The following is a 17,544-nucleotide window of genomic DNA, read 5'->3' on the forward strand; positions in this document are numbered from 1 at the left end:
GGTCAACTCGAAGTTACCCCAGGCACCCCCAGTGCAGGACACATTGGGGGTAGAAAGTGGATAGAATTTTCAGTGAATACAATAATTCTAGATTAAATTTTCAAAAGGTCCTATCTGCATAGGAAACCCATGAGGGATAGGTTGTTTTGAAAATTTAATCTAGAATTATGACAATATAGGTTCATATAATCCTTGTTCCTTGATCTTACCTTTTGACACTATCAAACCTAGCAATATTACTATTGCATCTTACCATTCCCTTTTGACAGTGTCAACTTCAAACCTTCATCCATTGTGCAATTAACACCTAATTTCCGCTATATTCTTCATGCGGAATCGTCGTCTACTTTCTTCGCCTTATTATCACTGAACCACGGCGCGATATTGTTCTCACATTTTTTGAGCTTCAACGACCGATTGTTATTCACGCACTTATAAAAATACTTGTTCTGTTTCGCGGCTTTGTGAAAAATACACGTGTGTTGGCTTATACAATGACTTTTTTGGTCATCGTATGCTCGCAAGGTACATGAAAGAGAAAAAGAGAAAAAATGGGATAAGTACAATGTAAAATAAAATCGAACATTGAATAACAGACTAACACATAAAGAAAGAATAAAGAAACCTTATTTTGCAACTAGACAGAACTACCAACTTTTAACGAGAAGTTTACAAGATAACAACTGAAGTTGTGAAATATGGGACAGGACAAACAAACTAGAATAGTTAATATATATAATAAAACAGATTGAACGTACCTTTAATCATATTAATAACACTGCCCACCATTGAAAAAACGGCTAATATCCACTTTTGGCAAAAACGAGATATTAGCACCAGGTGGTAGAGGATGTTTTAACGCATCTTCTGGAACTTGAATTTTACTGAAATAGTGCTTAGACTTGGCTGCCGATACGAAAAACCAAACGGCTAATATGCCACTCTTATGGGAAATTGCCTTGACGGAGATTTTGTCACAGACACTAAAACGCGTTTTTCTCGGAATACTTGATTTGGCATAATAGCCGAATTTTCAATTATGGGCAGAACAGTTATGCCCAAATTTCTTACCATTTTTTTTTTCAACTGTTACATTTCTACAATAATGTATTGCGATTCCAAGTTTGAAGAATAGAGTAGTTAAAGTTTGTGAGGTAAGGGACAAGTTATAGCAATAGCAAAATAAATAGATGGATAGATTTTACTAAATTTTATCTTAAAATAATAGGAAAAATCTAGCCTGATTTGAAAATAGCCAATGCACCAATTGCAAACATACAGCATTTCACGCTCACACCGTATGGAGTAAGTGTGATAAACTATATGTCGACATTCAACTTTAAATAAAATTTGTATCAGTCTAAATAGAAATTTAAAATTCAGAAAAAATAAATTATGAAATTGAAATTTTCCAATTTTGAAATTATGGTTTTTTTATTTTAAATTTCTGATTTTTTATTTATCAATTTTAATTTTGCAACCTTCGACTTTTTATTTAACCTTAAAATTTTAAATTTTTTTTTAAAAACGGCTTTTTAAATATGTATTTTTTTTGGGATTTTCAATTATGTTATTTTTTTAAAATGGTATTTTTTTTATTTTGAATTTTTTAAATTATTTTGTTACATTTTTTAATCAAATTCAAAACCTTAAACTTATGTAAAATGTCCCGAGGATTCTGAACATGTTGAAATTGTGACCAAATCGTCTTGTAAGCCTAAAAATATTAAGTTCTAAAATTGAAAAAATGAAAATTTGAAATTCAGAAAAAATAATATATAAATTTTCAAATTTACATTTTTTTATTTAGAATTTTAGATTTTTTTATTTTGAAATTTGAAATTTTAAGCCTTTTTTTGTTGATTTTTTGAAATTTTTGACTTTTTGATATACCATCAACAGGGGTGACATTGGGCCATACAAATTTCGGCATTTTTGTATGACCCAATTTCACCCCCCATACCCAATGTCACCCCTGTTGACGGTAGCCTAAAAAAAATATATTTTAATAATGGTTTTTATTTTTGTCTATTTTAAATTTTTTTTTGTTTTTTTTTTTATTTTTATTTCGATAAAGTTTTTTTTGAACTTTAACATATTTGTATTTTTAAATTTTTGTTTTTCTTTTGCCGTTCTATTTATTTTTTAATTTTTTTGGTTTTTCCCACAATTTTACAATTTTAAACATTTTGAGTTTTTTAAATTGTTTTATTTAAATTTTTGAAACTATTATATTGACCACTATTATATTGTTAACATTAACCTTAACACGTTAACATTAAGTTGATTAATAAACTGTCACTGAATCCACTTTGTAAATGCCGGCCCCGATACTTTTCACGGGTGTTCCCCTCTGGAACAGCGAAAGATTTGCTATTGAATACAAAACTGTCTATTTTTTTTCCTTGTTTATTAACAATTCGACGGTAACATTTCAAAAGGCATCATGTACATTTTGACACTTTCTGGGTTATTGCATATTCTGAAAGAACTCTTAATAAGCCATCTCTCCACCAAAAATGAGCAAAAGTTACTTCAGTAAAGCATGTTTAATCAAGATTTTAAATAAAGTAACATAAACAAAATCTCTGCCATCAGCAGTCCCTGTTTATATAGCCCTGTCAACCTGTCAAATAAAAGACTACATGAACCTCGTGACGAAAAAAAAGCAACATGAAAAAAGCGCCATGTACATTCGGCGAAGAAAAACGAATCATAACAAAGCGTCCCCCTCAACGACAGCAGGGTGATATAGACGTTGGCGATTTCAAAAGAAGTTATGTTTGTTTTTCTCAAATAAAATTACGGAAATAATGTTTTATTGAATTTGGATGATCATGTATCAATAAAAGCAACGTTTTCCATCGTTTGTTATCATTAGAACATCTTATTTTGCTTTTATATTAAAATGGGAATTGAAAATGGATGCTAAACATTCAAATGCGTTTTTCTCAAAACGCATGGTTTGTACATGATGCTTTTTGAAATGTTGGCGTCGAATTTTGAAAATTTTGGAATTATTTTAAAATTTTATTTTACTTTTTTTAATCTTGGTAATTTATAAAATTCTTGTTTTTGTAATCGAGTCTGGACTGTATTGCATAAAAACCTATTATTAATTATTGACCGATCTAAAAACGTATTTTTTCTAAATTGGAAACTAACTTGATATTTTATCTTACAGATTTCCAGCAGAAATTCTCTTTCTTTCTAAGGGCATTTAAATTCCTTTGTCTTATGCTGGTCTGATAGTAATATAACGGCAACTATCGTAAACACAACACAATCGTAGTAAATCCATTCACAAATACCGTTACAGTAGCGTACACCTCGTTGTTTACCACAAATCAGCTGACTTGCCAATTAGGTTTTACGCCGACTCGATTTTTAGGTTAGAAATTTGACAGTTCGGCTGCACTGTTTACATTTTTTGCACGTGTGTCTAAGTAAAAATGTGTGTGAGTGTGCGCTCGTGACGTCACGCTGTAAAACCTAATTGGAATGCTATAAAAAGCTCTCACTCCCCTCGGTACAGCTTCAGTCACAGGGGCTCGCATGAAAATGATGAAAACAAAACGGTTCTCTTAACATCGCCCGGTTTAACTCACCAAAATACCGTTGCAATGGATTCCGGGGGATCCGTTTCTTCAAAGATTCCAGTATATTTCCAGCATAATCGCGGATTCATCTACGATGTCGAAGGTAAGATGACTCAGTTTTAAAGTATCACTTTAAAGGATCATACATAAATCTCCTCAGACTATCTCACCCTCCGCTTTACGCACCGAATCGCCGGCAACCTGATCGGCGTCCCGGCCTCGAAGCCCCGAAACTCGCACGTGTTTGGCCTGCCGGCGGCACTGTCCGCGTACGAGCTGAAGCTGGCCCTCGAGAAGGGGTTGGTTGCGCTGGTCGATCGGACGTCCGGCTTGGAGCGCGATCCGGACGATGGGTTGCGGCAACAGTATGAGGATTTGGTCCGGCGGCAGGTGACCGAACAGAAGGCGCCGGTGGTTGAGAAGCGGATCAGGGAGTTTAGGAGTTATTTGCCAAAGATTGTCGAGGGGAAGCGGAAAAAGTTGCTTAAGAGTGGGGTCAAGGAGGAAGACATACAAATTGATCCCGAACAACTTATTGCTGAGGAGAGTCGGAAAGTGGAAGCTATGGAGTTTGACCGACTGATACAGATTCCCATGGAGCACCCACTGAACACAGAAAGGGCAATCATCGACTTCGACCTGTCTGGAGATTACGAGCGACTCAAGTATCGGGTGTTTCGGGACATCTGGGAGAAGCAGAACGTGTTCATCAGCGGAGGGGATGCTTTTGGGTGCGATTTCCTGCTCTACCCGGGTGACCCACTGTATTACCATGCTTCGCACATGATTCACGTTCTGGCCGATGCCGATCATCGGTTAGATGTAAAGTACATGATCCGGTGCTGTCGGTTATCGGTGGTAGTAAACAAGATCTGCGTGTTTGCTTATGCGCAGCGTGACACGGGGGACATTTGCTACCAAACCGTTGAGTGGGAGGGAAATGTCGGGAATGAGTTCTAGCAATAAAACAGTCCTTTACTAGCACTAATCGCAGAAACAAGCCTTTATTGGTTCTCCTGTGCATCCTCCTTCATCTTTGCCTTCCCCAGCAGAATCGCACTCTTAAACAGCTTGCAGTACAGCGCGATCGCCGCCGGAGTGTCGTCGTTTCCAGGAACCGGATAGGTGATCAAATTTGGATTGCAGTTGGTATCCACAACCCCGACCGTCGGAATGGCCATCTTGGCACAATCCTTCACCGCCGAATGCTGCGTCAGCACGTTGCTCAACGTGTTCAGGAAAATGCACAAATCCGGCAGCCTCGTGACGGCTCCAAACTGGACGTTCGCGTTGGTGAAAACACCCCCGCGCCAGAAGCGCGTGTGCGAGTACTCCCCGCACTCCATCGCCGTCTTCTCCACAATGTGTCCGTTCTGGGCGGTTCGGTTGAAGAACAGAATAATCCCGCCCCGGTAGGCGATGTGAGCCGTCACGTTCAACGCATGCCGCAGATATTCGGCCGTTTTGTCCAAATCGATAACGCAGTGGCCGAGCCGGCTCCCGTACAGATAGCCCTTCATGTTGTCGTGCAGTGTGCCCTCCTTGTGGCCGAGGTGCACGTTGGCCTTGAAGAGATCCTCCACCGTAAACAACCGGTGCACGCCAAAGTAGTCGGGATGTTTGAGGATTTCGCTGGCTGAAAGAAATCTCGTAAGTTTGATGATTTTGTGTTAGGTTTACGATGCTCACCTTTGTCAGTGGCCGGAACACCGACTTCCGGGGCAACCAGGGTGGACAGCGATCGTCGGCAAGCTGCGGAACAAGCTGTGATGTAATACGAGAAAGGAGTTTATTAAGTTGGACTTACCGTGGCCTAACAATCTTTTCGTCAACATTTTGCACTTTGTACAACTAACTCGAGTTGAAAGCTAAACTATTTCAACAAATTTTACACCAATTAGGTACTGTAGATAAACTCGATAAAACAATTAAAAACTATTTCGGAAAATTTGGTACATGTGCTTGTTTTGGTTCGTGACAATTCTGACATTTCTCGCGCAAGCTTTTTTATAGCAAAGTGACAACCGGCACTGCACTATGGGAAATTTCCGTACAAGGTAGTGGCCAAAAATATCCCTGGATTTTTTTTAATTTGCATAAATAATGGTTACTATAGAGGAAATCTAGAGTTTTTTAAAGGTACTATAAACATATGAAACACAAAAGCTTTTAGGACCTTTTTTTTTTTTTAAAAAAAACTCTAGAAATATTCCCTTCTTATCGTATTTCTATTATCGGCTTACCAGCACGTTGATCTTTAATTACAGCTTACATAAAGGGGTTTTTATTTTTTTTATAAGTAATAATTAGCTCAAACTAATGCAAGCAAGCAACTTTCTTTTGTTGATTTCTCTAAAATTGTGTTTTGATAGCGGAAAACTGCAAAAGTTATGATAATTGGGTTCTAAAGTTAGGGATACATTGTTGATATTAACGATATTTTATTTTTCTGAATACAATGACGCTTTGTATGACCACAAAAGATACAAAACAGATTTTGAAATCAATTTTGAGAAATTAACTTTGCAGGAAGTATCTTACTTGACAGTTCGTTCCAAGGTTGATTAATTTAAAAAATATTAGGTCTATTCCCGTACTGCAGAATTCTGCAATTCTGCACAAAAACGGCAGCAGAGCGTTCCCGTACTTTTCTGCAACAAAAGTAACTTTTCTCTCAGGCAGAACTTCTGCAGTGAGAGTGGTAGAAGTTGCAGCAAAACCGTTCCCGTACTTTTCTGCAAGCTCTCTCTCTTCTCTTTCTCGTTGAAAAGTTACTGCAATTTGGTGTGATGGATGTTGACTACACGCTTACATAAATTCTGCAAGTTGGGTGAAATTAAGCATTTTATTATTAGTTGTAAAAATAAATGATTTTGGGGTAGTTTTTTTTATGTCTGGTTTTATTGAGAACGATTTTTTTATGTTAACGATTTCAGGCTTAGTTCATTCATGTAAATGATAAAGCGATTTTTTTAGTGTTAATATTTTTACCTGATAAAAAATTGATAACTTAAGCCATAGTATTACAGCACGGCTAGTACCCCAACAAAAAATTGTACTATAAAAACAAATAGTTTTTAAATACTTTTAAAAGACACATTTCTTTTGAGTTTAATAATTTCAAATAAATATTTGTTTAGGAATAATTTTGATCTTCAATTGTTTTTTAATAAACCTCAGAATATACGAAATATGTGTGTTAAAATAACAGGTAAATTTAATTGGCAAATAATAAATTGTACCTTCAACGGTGCTACCAATTTGTATTCTTATATTTATGAACCAAAAAAAAAAATTATGTTATTTTGTCGAAAATTCTTAAATTCTTAAATTCTTGAATCCTTAAATTCTTAAATTCTTAAATTCTTAAATTCTTAAATTCTTAAATTCTTAAATTCTTAAATTCTCAAATTCTTAAATTCTTAAATTCTTAAATTCTTAAATTCTTAAATTCTTAAATTCTTAAATTCTTAAATTCTTAAATTCTTAAATTCTTAAATTCTTAAATTCTTAAATTCTTAAATTCTTAAATTCTTAAATTCTTAAATTCTTAAATTCTTAAATTCTTAAATTCTTAAATTCTTAAATTCTTAAATTCTTAAATACTTAAATACTTAAATTCTTAAGTTTCTATGCCATCTTGAATCATAATAAATACACATTTTTTGGAGTCATATTTAAGGTTAGAAACTCAAATTTAGAGGTTGGAAATATTGACTGTTTCTATTGTATTTATATTTGAGTTTTGAATTTTTTGATTTACAGATTTTTTTTATTTTACTTGTATTTGAAATTATAATTTCTTTAAGTTTCTATCTTATTATTTTTAACTGTAGCTTTTGAATTTGTTGTGTTCTGAACTCATAAACATTAAAAAACTTTTGTTATTTTATTTCGAATTGTTTTTCAACCTTTTTTAATTTTGAATTTTTAAAATTAAGATTTTTTTGAACTTTAATCATTTTGAAATATTTAGTTTTTAATTATTTGATTTTTGTAAGCTTTGAATTTGTGATTTATTGTTTTTTTGCTGATATAATTATTTGCATTTTTAAATTTCTCAAATATATGATTTAACGGTTTTTAAGGTTTCTCAATGTGGAATATTAGTTTTTTTTTAATATTTTGAATTATGGATTTCTTAATTTCTAGATTGTTAAATTTATGTGTTTCATTTTTTTTGAGTTTGTGATATTTTTTTTATTTGTCAATTTTGCTGCGTCACCGTTGTTCTTTCATGTGACATCCAGTCATAATTTATTTATGTTATCCTGAATAATCTTTCAAACATTCTGCTATTAAACATGTATTTATATAAAACCTTTGTTTGTCTTTTTTATCATATTTATTAAACGTACCTGCCACTCTCATTTGTAAAATTGTTTACCTAATGTAACATTTTAAAGTTGTTTCTAATATATGATTTCTACCTAAGCATAATTAATTTCTAGTTACTTAATAAATAATACATCCTTGATTTTTTAAATAAAATATTGTGCTGCATAAAAAAATAATGACCCAGTTCTAAACTTCTTTCAATTGCTTTTTTGTCAATCATTTTTTTAAATATTTTGAAATAATACCCAATTTGAGTAAATCCACTCAACTGTGTACAATATTGCAGAAAAAGTACTGGAACGCGCTACCCAGGCAAAATTTTTGCCGCTTCTCTCCTTGCAGAACTTCTGCAAAAGAGAGAGATGAAGAGAGCGAGCTGAAAAGTACGGGAACGTACTGCAAAAAAGTGACTTATGTTGGCTGCAGAATTCTGCAGAAGCTGCAGAAATTCTGCAATTCTGCAAGTACGGGAATAGACCTATTGTCTTGTTAATTTTGTTTGTGTTAAAAAAAGTAATCAGAAATGGTTTTTAAGCGTGTTTTTCACCGTTGTTAATCAAATTGACCTAGGGCTTAAGGATCCTATTGACTGAACGTTCGACTATTGGTTGGAATGCCTACTTTGCTGAAAATTGGTATATTTCCCCTTTCTTGTAACCGCACGAACCGCACGCATAATTTTTAAAGCTTTTGTTTGTATTGCTTATTGCGAGATAAAATCACATTACTCCTTCGATTCAACTGACAGAAGGTTATTGCCTCCGAACTATTGCAGTGTAAAAATCAGCAGGTTGAACTAAAATTCAGCGTTGATTTGGCTTGGTTTGTTTTGAATATTTTCCAAAAATTCAACATGTAGGAATCCCAATTCAACCTTTGACAACATTCAAAAATTTGTTCTGCGGCTGTCATGCGACCATTCTTCTACGGATATATCGACTCGCGCGAACTCTAATTATTGGCGCATGCGATAATATTTGTTTTTTTTTTCAAAATGAGGTTTTTTTGATCTGCCATCCTCAGGACGACGATCAGACCGCATTGGCCTTACATTTCTCACTACATATGTTGTGATAGGCCATCAGAACAAGGTATAAGGTATCTTGATACATCAGGAGAACGAGGAACTAATTAAGTTCAAAATCAAAGCTCCGATAAAAAGGTCAATCGACCAAAACTTTGACCGAAACACTAAAATGAGCATTACTTCCCTTTAACTTTAACCGTTTAACCCTACTTTCTTTTGCTGTAATGTGGATGGCTTTCAGGGCTTTCGAGGTGCTGCCTGTCCTGTACGAGTAGAATTGCCTGGGCCGGACAATCATCACTAAAACATGACGAAATCCAGTCTGCAACCCGCATAGATCACCATCTCCATGCGAATGCGTGGGCACAAATTTGGCATGAGTTCATTTCATGTAGGGGCAGGGGGGGCAGAATGGACCAGGGGGGCAGAATGGGCCACCCTTGGTTTTGGGCTTAAGCAAGGATTTAGACCAATTGTAAGTCAAAAGTTTTATAAAGGACGTCAAATAACTTCACCATACCGAAAACGACGTTTGAATTCATTGTATTTTTCGAATTATGAGCAAAAATGTAAATTTATTGAAAAACCACGCAAATGTTGTTTATTTCGAGGTTTTTAAATAAGCTTTCTGAAAAGTTGGATTGTTTGAAAAAGTTTGCTCAATGCTTATAACGTTACTAGATGTTACTACCAAGGTATACAAACAACAACGGAACCTTAAAATCATTTAGAGGCTTGGTGGTGGAAGTGTTAAATTAAAATCCACTTGGGGGCAGAATGGACCACCCTTATCCTGCCTTATAAAAACAATCAAAAGTTATGAAATTTGGATTAAATGGATTATTTCACTCCTGGTAGCTTCACAAATCACGTTTAATGCAACATTAGTTGATTTTTTAGTTGTTTTGATGATTATTTGTAAAAATAGTGTCCTTTTTCAACATATTAACACTATTTTCAAAAATGTTTGTTTTGGTAAGTGACTATTTTTATTAAAGTGGTCTAACTTCATGGAAACTATGTTAGAAAGGTACCTTAAGTCATTTCTTATCTCCCTTCAACGTTGTATTAGACGAAATGGCTTGTTTTCTAAGGTGGCCCATTCTGCCCCGCAGGGTGGCCCATTCTGCCCCGCACCCTGGAAAAGTAGTCGAAAAAACTTTTTTTTTAAAGTGGCTCAAAAATAGTTTTAAGCTAAAAAATTTCATCAACCAAGTATACAACATTGAAGGGAACATCCCAAAGCATAAGCCTACTACACTGAATTCATAAGTTTTCATGTTTTTCTATGGTTTTTGGCGCATTTTACTTAGGCGGGCCATTCTGCCCCCCCTGCCCCTATAAACTAACAAACGCTTGAAGTTTCATTTGAGGCAACTAAACGGGCACCTCGATACGACCTGTGGCACACTGCAGGAAAACTCACTCTTAAGAAGATTTTAAATATTTCGATAAAAAAATACCACAAAATGGTTGAGATGGCTCCTTTTCCGATTAATGACCACTTGATATCCCATAGTGCTACGTCGAACGTTCAGTCACAGGGGCGTTTGACAACCCCGCGTGCAATTTGAAAACAAACGTGCTTAGCGTGTTTTCATTCTCGTTCCACGCGCCGCATGTGCTGCGTTGTTTTGTCCTCCCGCGTACAAAAATCCGATTTATAAACGTAACCGGCACCATGACCGATGATTCGGGAAGTGAAAACGGTTCCGTCGAAGCGCCCGTGAACGGAATCGAGCCGGAGGCGAAGCCAGCCAAGCGCAGGAATGCCTTCGAAGACGGCGGCGGCTCGGATGACGATGGGGGCGGAGGAGGAGGAGGTCGTTTCAGCAAGAACGCGGTCCGTAAACGCAGCCGGGAGTTTATCCACCGGCAGTGCCGGCTGATTGTGCGGAACGTGTCGTACCAGATTACGGACAAGAAGCTGCGGGAGGCGTTCGAGAAGTTTGGAACGCTGGAGGAGGTGAACATTTTGAAGCGTCCGGACGGGCGGTTGGTGGGTTGTGCTTTTTTGCAGTACACGAAGAAGGAGGAGTCGGACAAGGCTATTGCGAACATGGACGGGGATGTGTTTATGGGGCGGAAGCTGGAAGTGAAATACGCGATGCACAAGAAGGGATTCGAGCGGATGAAGACGGAGGTCAAGAAGGAGGAGGAGATTAAGGAGGAAGAGCCGGAAGATGAGGATGTGCAGGAAACGGAAATTAAAGAAGAGTCGGAGGAGGAGGAGGAAGCTGACGGTAGTGACCAGGAGGAAGAGGAGGAGGACGACGATGAGGATGAAGATGAGGAAGAGGTCAAAAGCGAACCTTCAGACGACGAGGACAAAAAGGACATCAAGCCTCCGGTTGTGGCCAGACAGAAGAACCACACGGAAATCGAAGAGGGTAGAACGGTGTTCCTGAAGAACGTTCCTTACGACGCGGACGAGTCTTCTCTGAAAGACGTGATGAGTCAGTTCGGAATCGTCGAGCGGGTGCTCATCAACAAGGAACGCATATCCGGCCACCCAAAGGGAACGGCGTTCGTCATCTTCAAGCTAAAAGATTCCGCCGATATGAGTCGCAAGCAGAGCTACAAGCTGCAGGTCAACAATCAGTTCATCGAGATTGTCGAGGCACTCAAGAAGAAGGACATCAAAGACAAAGAGAACCAGAAGAACGAAAGGCACGGAAAAGACTCCAGAAATCTGTACCTACTGAAGGAGGGTCTCATCATGGCGGGATCTCCAGCGGCCAAAGACGTATCCAAGACCGACATGGCGCAACGTCTCCGACTGGAGCAAAAGTGTTCGCAAATGTTGAAGAACCTTAGCCGGTTCGTTGCCCGCGAACGTCTCACCATCCACAATCTACCCGAGCAGTACACCAGCAACGATCTGCGAAAAATGGTCCAAAAGTTCACCAACCAAAACCCGCAAGAGTGTCGTGTCATGCGTGAAAATCGCCCCTCCTTCGGCAACCCATCCGGAAAATCCCGTGGCTACGGGTTCCTCTCCTTCAAGAAGCACGAAATCGCCCTGGAAGTCCTCCGCAAGCTCAACAACAACCCCTCCGTCTTCGGCAAAAACACCCGACCGATCGTGTCGTTCAGCGTCGAAGATCGCAAGGTGCACACCATCAAGCTGCAACGCCTTCAAAAGTCCAAACTCAACAACCCAACCTACCAGGACAAGCTGGAGAAGCTCCGCGAGAAAAAGAAGGAAAAATTCCTGCGCAAAAAAGAGCAAAAGAAAACCGAACGCGAGCAGATGGCCATCGTCCCGCACGCCCAGCCAAACGACGCCCACAAGCACAAACCCCCCACAAAACCCGCCAAAAAGGAGCGTAAGCGAAAGCTGGCCGAAAGCACCGAGGAGTTCACCGGGGAAATCTCCCGCCAGGGCCGGGTAGGAATCCGCTCGAACCGCAAGATCAACTTCCAAGCGGACGCCCACATGGAGCGGCTCAAGGAGGAGAAGAAGGACGCCCGCAAGAAGCGCGTCAAGGCCGAACACGAGCGCAACCGGCAGCAGAAGGCAACGCGACGCGTCAAGCCGAAGCAGACGGGACTGGCGGAGCTGCGCAAGGAGGATCAGTACTTCCAACAGACGGTGGGCAAGTACAAGGACATTATCAGCAAGGCGGCGACGGCGGCCGGGAAGACGACCGAGCGAAGCAAGTGGTACAGTGCGTGAGGTGGGGATGAGCGCCGCCGGGGTTAGGGGAAGAGAGTAAGGGAGAGAGGTTGCGAATAAAGATGAGTACAATTTACTCGAGGACTGATTTGTTGATCCGAAAAAATGTCCAGATTTGTATACAAAAGAGCTTGATCGATTTCTTGGGACTTTTTTTCATCCTCGTTGGGTTGTTTTCGCTACCATTCTCCGTTGTGCAAAACACGGCACACGAATGCCTCCTATTGTGCCTTTATGAGGTTGACGATCCTCTCCGGGATATCCTTACGCTCAAGAGCGTCCCATAGGTTTTCGTGGTTAAGCCGTTCGCAGGGCCTCGTTGATCTTCAGTGGGTCTTAGCCAGCTGAACTGCGCGAGCCATTTTTTCGTTGTATCGTGATCCGCTTGTGAAAAATATACAAAAATTAATGCAACTTGTAAAATTTTAATAGAAATAAAAAAAACTTCTTGCTCCTCTTATTTTTCAAATTAAATTTAATGTTTCTTGATTTATAAATTGTCAGCTGGCTTTTCAGATTTTTTTTTTAGTTTTTATTTTTTTTATCAAGCTACATAATAGTAGTTTATGCAACAAGTTGCAAAAAGAGGATTTTTTCAGCACGAGTCGTACATTTATCCAACGAGGTTCACCGAGTTGGATAAATACGAAGAGTGCTGAAAAAATCAAGTTTTGCAACGAGTTCCATACAACATTTTTTGCAATTCCAAAAAACACACACTGAGTGAAATTTTAAGTCAAATTTTCATGTATTTTGTCAATAAATCGTTTAAATCAAAAAAAAATGTTGAAAAGTGTTACTTTTCGAAACAAGTGCTGAAAAGTTGAACTTTTCAGCACCCATTTGAGTGCTGAAAATATATTTTTGCAATTCCGTCGTGAAACTACTCACTTTTCCTGTCATTCTTGAACGACGAAATATCCTACTTTTCTGTACCAAAAATAACAGAATCTAATAGCAACACTTTTCAAAATAAATGCTGAAAAGTTCTACTTTTCAGCACTCAAATTGGTGCTGAAAAGTTGAACTTTTCAGCATTTGTTTCGAATAGTAACACTTTTCAACATTTTTTTATTTAAATGATTTATTGACAAAATACATGAAAATTTAACTTAAAATTTCACTCAGTTTGTTTTTTTGGAATTGCAAAAATGTTGTATGGAACTCGTTGCAAAATTTGATTTTTTCAGCACTCTTCGTATTTATCCAACTCGGTGAACCTCGTTAGATAAATGTACGACTCGTGCTGAAAAAATCCTCTTTTTGCAACTTGTTGCATAAACTACTATTAAAAATTAGGAAATAAAAAAAATATAAATTCAATGTTCAAAAGCTCTTAAGAAAGGTCCTAATGATTTCTGAACATTTTTTGTTTCATTTAAAATGCTTTTGTATCGATTGTGCTATGCGCTATGTGCATGCTTGTAAAAATTATGTTCTTTTTAAATTAAAATCATTTTTCCAAATACACCCGATTTTTGTTTACGTTTTGGAAAGTAAAAACGCTCGTGCTCCATCAATTTGGATTAAACTTGGTCAAATGTTAGTTTATATGTTTCTTAAACATGGGCAAAAAGAAGCATTTTAAAATAGTGTCACATCTCCGAGATATTCGATCTCAAAGCTTTGGTGCACTGGTGCTACCGTGGGCGTTAGAGGGTTCAAGTTTTTTTATGTTTTGGAAATTTTACAACCTTTGGACATTGATTGTGTTCGATAGCTAGGCCATACCGGGACTTCAACCCTGGACGGAGTGGTAGTATGGTCAAGCAGTGGACAGATTCTCCATCTGATCCACGGGCATGAGGTTGTAGTTGTATCGACCGCGGCCTCTTGCTATCCACACTATCTTCTCTACGTTTCTCGGGGATTCTCTTTTGACTCTAGGGAAAGCGTTAGGACAGCAGAATCCACCTACACGGGACGAAGGCCCAGAGATCTCCGTAGGCTTGATCGCGGAGGTAACAACTGTTCAGGGACTGATCAGATCAGTCAGTCTACACTGGACCGCGGTGGCCAACGGTCAGGATGACCGCGCCGCGCCGTATTTTAACTCGTTTAATGTAAATTGTATCGTTTGGTCTAAGTGCTGTAAATAAAGTTGTTATCGTGTACTTTGTGTTTAATGTAACCGCGGGTGTTTCATTTGGCTGCACGATGACCGGAACCAGGAAAGAAGTGGCCTGGAGGCCACTTCTGCCAGCAGCACAACATCACCTCTAAACGGCCCAAACTCAGAGCACAAATCCAAGGCAAGCTCCCCCCCCCCCCCCTGGCGTGTTGGATGCGGACCTCCAAGCTATCGAAGGAGAGGTCCCAGGTCCGGGATCCGACAGATTGATTGATTCATTGATTTTTTATTTAACAGAAAAAGTCAACTGGCTTTTCTGATTTTTTTTAAATTATTGTTAGTTTTTATTTTTTGGAGAGCGGGTGTGGCTGACTGGTTACGGTGTTCGCTTTGTAAGCGAATGGTTCTGGGTTCGATTCCCATTTGCTCCCAACGATAAAGTTAAGAACACAGAAATTTGAAATGATGAATTGGACCGAAAAATCAAAGGTGCTCGAGCAAAAATGCTAACCACTAGGCCATGCCTTGGTGACCGTTCTCTAATAAGCTCCAGGCTCTCTAATTTTTTCAGCTCGCGTTTGCTCCACGCTCGCGCTCATATTTCGCTCATGGAGCGCTCATTTTGGACGTGTCGCTAATCATTTAGGCCGATGCAAATATTTAAGTTTTTGTCCCTCGGTCCTGGCCGAGGTCAAGGGGGGGGGGGGGGGGGGGGGCAAAAAATTATAAAAATTTAAATAACAAGCCATAGTCTTCACATTTAAATGAAAAAAGTGTTTTAAAATGCATTTTGCACTAGTTCAGTTGTTTTGCAATCATTAGTTTTCAAAAAATCTAAGATCTGCCAAAAACAAAAATTGTATCGAAAAAAAAGATTTTGCATCGAAAATTTTAAAAAATCTTAAGATTTTTTAATAAAACCAAACATGCTAAAAATGATTTTAAACGCAGAAGAATGTATTTTAATTTGATTTCAGCTGGTTGCACTTGAATTTTCATTGAAATTTTGAAGTTTATTGTAACTTTTTTTTTTGCCCCCTGATTTTTCGGGCCAGTTTTGAAGTGACAAAAACTTTTAAAAATATTTGTACCAGCCTTAAAGCTTTTCAGAAAGTTTTTTTTCAATTCTAGATGGATTTTGTGAACAAATATTATGATATATGAATTGGAATAGCTTATTTTCATCAACCATGTTTTTAAATAAAAGGTTGGATTCGCAAGGGTCAAATAATTTATTAGACATACAGTTGAATGTATAAATATTTTAGAATTTAAAGGCCTTATTGTAGTAGAGATGTGCGGGCGGAGGGGTATAGACGCCTAAATAAAAGGGCCTGTAAACCTTAGAAAAACTTACAAAACAATGAATTGATCCAAGAGGATTTATGCTTTGAAAAGTTCGATTCAATGTTAAATGCTTGGTTGATTAAAATATAACATTAAACTGTTTTATGTACCTAATTAGTATTTTGACTACATTTCCAGATTGCGGGTCAGGATGAGCTACTATTAAAAAGAAATTATTCCGTTTATTAAATCTTTCAGTGATTCAGTGATTAGAAACGGCTTATCATTTCTATAAGGTTAGTCTTTATTTGGCAAACATTTTAGAAAATAGGGTAACATTTTTGAAACAGTTCTATTTTTAAATATAAGCCTCAAAATTCCTAAGGGTTGAAATAACCCTTTTGAATCAAATCAAATAAATTGTCAATATTTTTCACCACGAAAAGGTTGGCTCTTCTTCCAACAAGTGGATTTTATTCAACACTTCCGCAACCAAACCTCTGAAAATATTCATTTACAAGTTATATATGATTTTTTGAACATGGATAATTGTAACTGTTTAAAAGATTATTTTAAAATAAATAAAATATGCATAAATTATCAATATTTTTTTTGTACATAACAACAATACAATATGGTCCAATATGGATTTGAGATAGTTCTAGAAACTTCGTTTCAAACAGGCAGATGCTTCAACAACTACTAACTTTGGCTCACCAGCTCACGTGAGCGTAAAACGCTCCGGTGAGCGTGAGCGAGAACGAGCTACCTGATAAAAACTCACGCTCCAGCTGGAGCGAGTAAACCTTCCGTGAGCGCTCGCTCATTCTTAACCCTGCCTAAGGCTGCGCTAGAGTCTGATTAGATTAGAGTATTAGTTTTTTTTTATTTTCTTAAATATAAATATATTTAAAATTTAACATACAAAAAAAAAACAAAAAAAAATAATTTTTGTTTTTTTTTTAATTTATGTATTAAATAGAATTTTAATTTTTTTTTTCTGTCGTATGAAAAATCAAATAATCAATGCCCAAATCATACTCAACGTTAGGTTTTACAGCGTGACGTCACGAGCGCACACGCACACACATTTTTAACTTAGACACACGTGCAAAAAATGTAAACAGTGCAGCCGAACTTTCAAATTTCTAACCTAAAAATCGAGTCGGCGTAAAACCTAATGAATGAAAATTAACGATTCTGGCTGTATTACTTGCCCTGCTAACTGTCTAATGTAATTCTGATTATTGTTATCTTCAAACTAATTCCTAAAATTACTAAATGTAAAATCCTCTAAGACCCAATATTAATTTTAATTTGGAATTCGAATGCAAAACAATTTTTTTTTGAAAACAAAGTCCTAACCTAACTCCCACATTCGATAGGGGAAAAGTCACATATGTAGCGGTTTGCTGTACATTTGTGATATTTCCACTATCGGAGAACCTCTTGGTCTCGACGCCAGCTTAACTCACCAGCAGTCGCGTTAGTATTCATTGTACACACGTTGTAAGGACACTTTAAGAGTGTCCATAATACGCGA

General features: G+C 37.5%; 3 protein-coding genes across 3 annotated transcripts; 2 read left to right on the top strand and 1 right to left on the bottom strand.

Moving 5' to 3' along the window:
- The first annotated feature begins 3,573 nt into the window (after positions 1–3,573).
- Positions 3,574–4,559, top strand: LOC120425255 (tRNA-splicing endonuclease subunit Sen34). Its single transcript, XM_039589701.2, has 2 exons — positions 3,574–3,702; positions 3,760–4,559. Exons 1-2 carry the CDS (start codon positions 3,624–3,626, stop codon positions 4,557–4,559), a joined length of 879 nt encoding a protein of 292 aa, XP_039445635.1. The 5' UTR covers positions 3,574–3,623.
- A 14-nt stretch (positions 4,560–4,573) lies between these two features.
- On the bottom strand, positions 4,574–5,581 carry LOC120425265 (28S ribosomal protein S2, mitochondrial). The gene is made up of 3 exons (XM_039589713.2): positions 5,407–5,581; positions 5,289–5,351; positions 4,574–5,235 (listed from the first exon to the last, which is right to left on the bottom strand). The coding sequence occupies exons 1-3, from the start codon at positions 5,432–5,434 to the stop codon at positions 4,604–4,606; spliced, it is 723 nt and encodes a 240-aa protein (XP_039445647.1). The 5' UTR covers positions 5,435–5,581; the 3' UTR covers positions 4,574–4,603.
- A 4,977-nt stretch (positions 5,582–10,558) lies between these two features.
- Positions 10,559–12,676, top strand: LOC120424960 (RNA-binding protein 28). Its single transcript, XM_039589318.2, has one exon. The coding sequence runs from the start codon at positions 10,646–10,648 to the stop codon at positions 12,641–12,643; it is 1,998 nt and encodes a 665-aa protein (XP_039445252.1). The 5' UTR covers positions 10,559–10,645; the 3' UTR covers positions 12,644–12,676.
- Positions 12,677–17,544: the final 4,868 nt, after the last annotated feature.

This window comes from Culex pipiens, chromosome 2 (genome assembly GCF_016801865.2).
Source record: "Culex pipiens pallens isolate TS chromosome 2, TS_CPP_V2, whole genome shotgun sequence".
In the NCBI taxonomy this organism is placed as follows: Eukaryota; Metazoa; Arthropoda; class Insecta; order Diptera; family Culicidae; genus Culex; species Culex pipiens.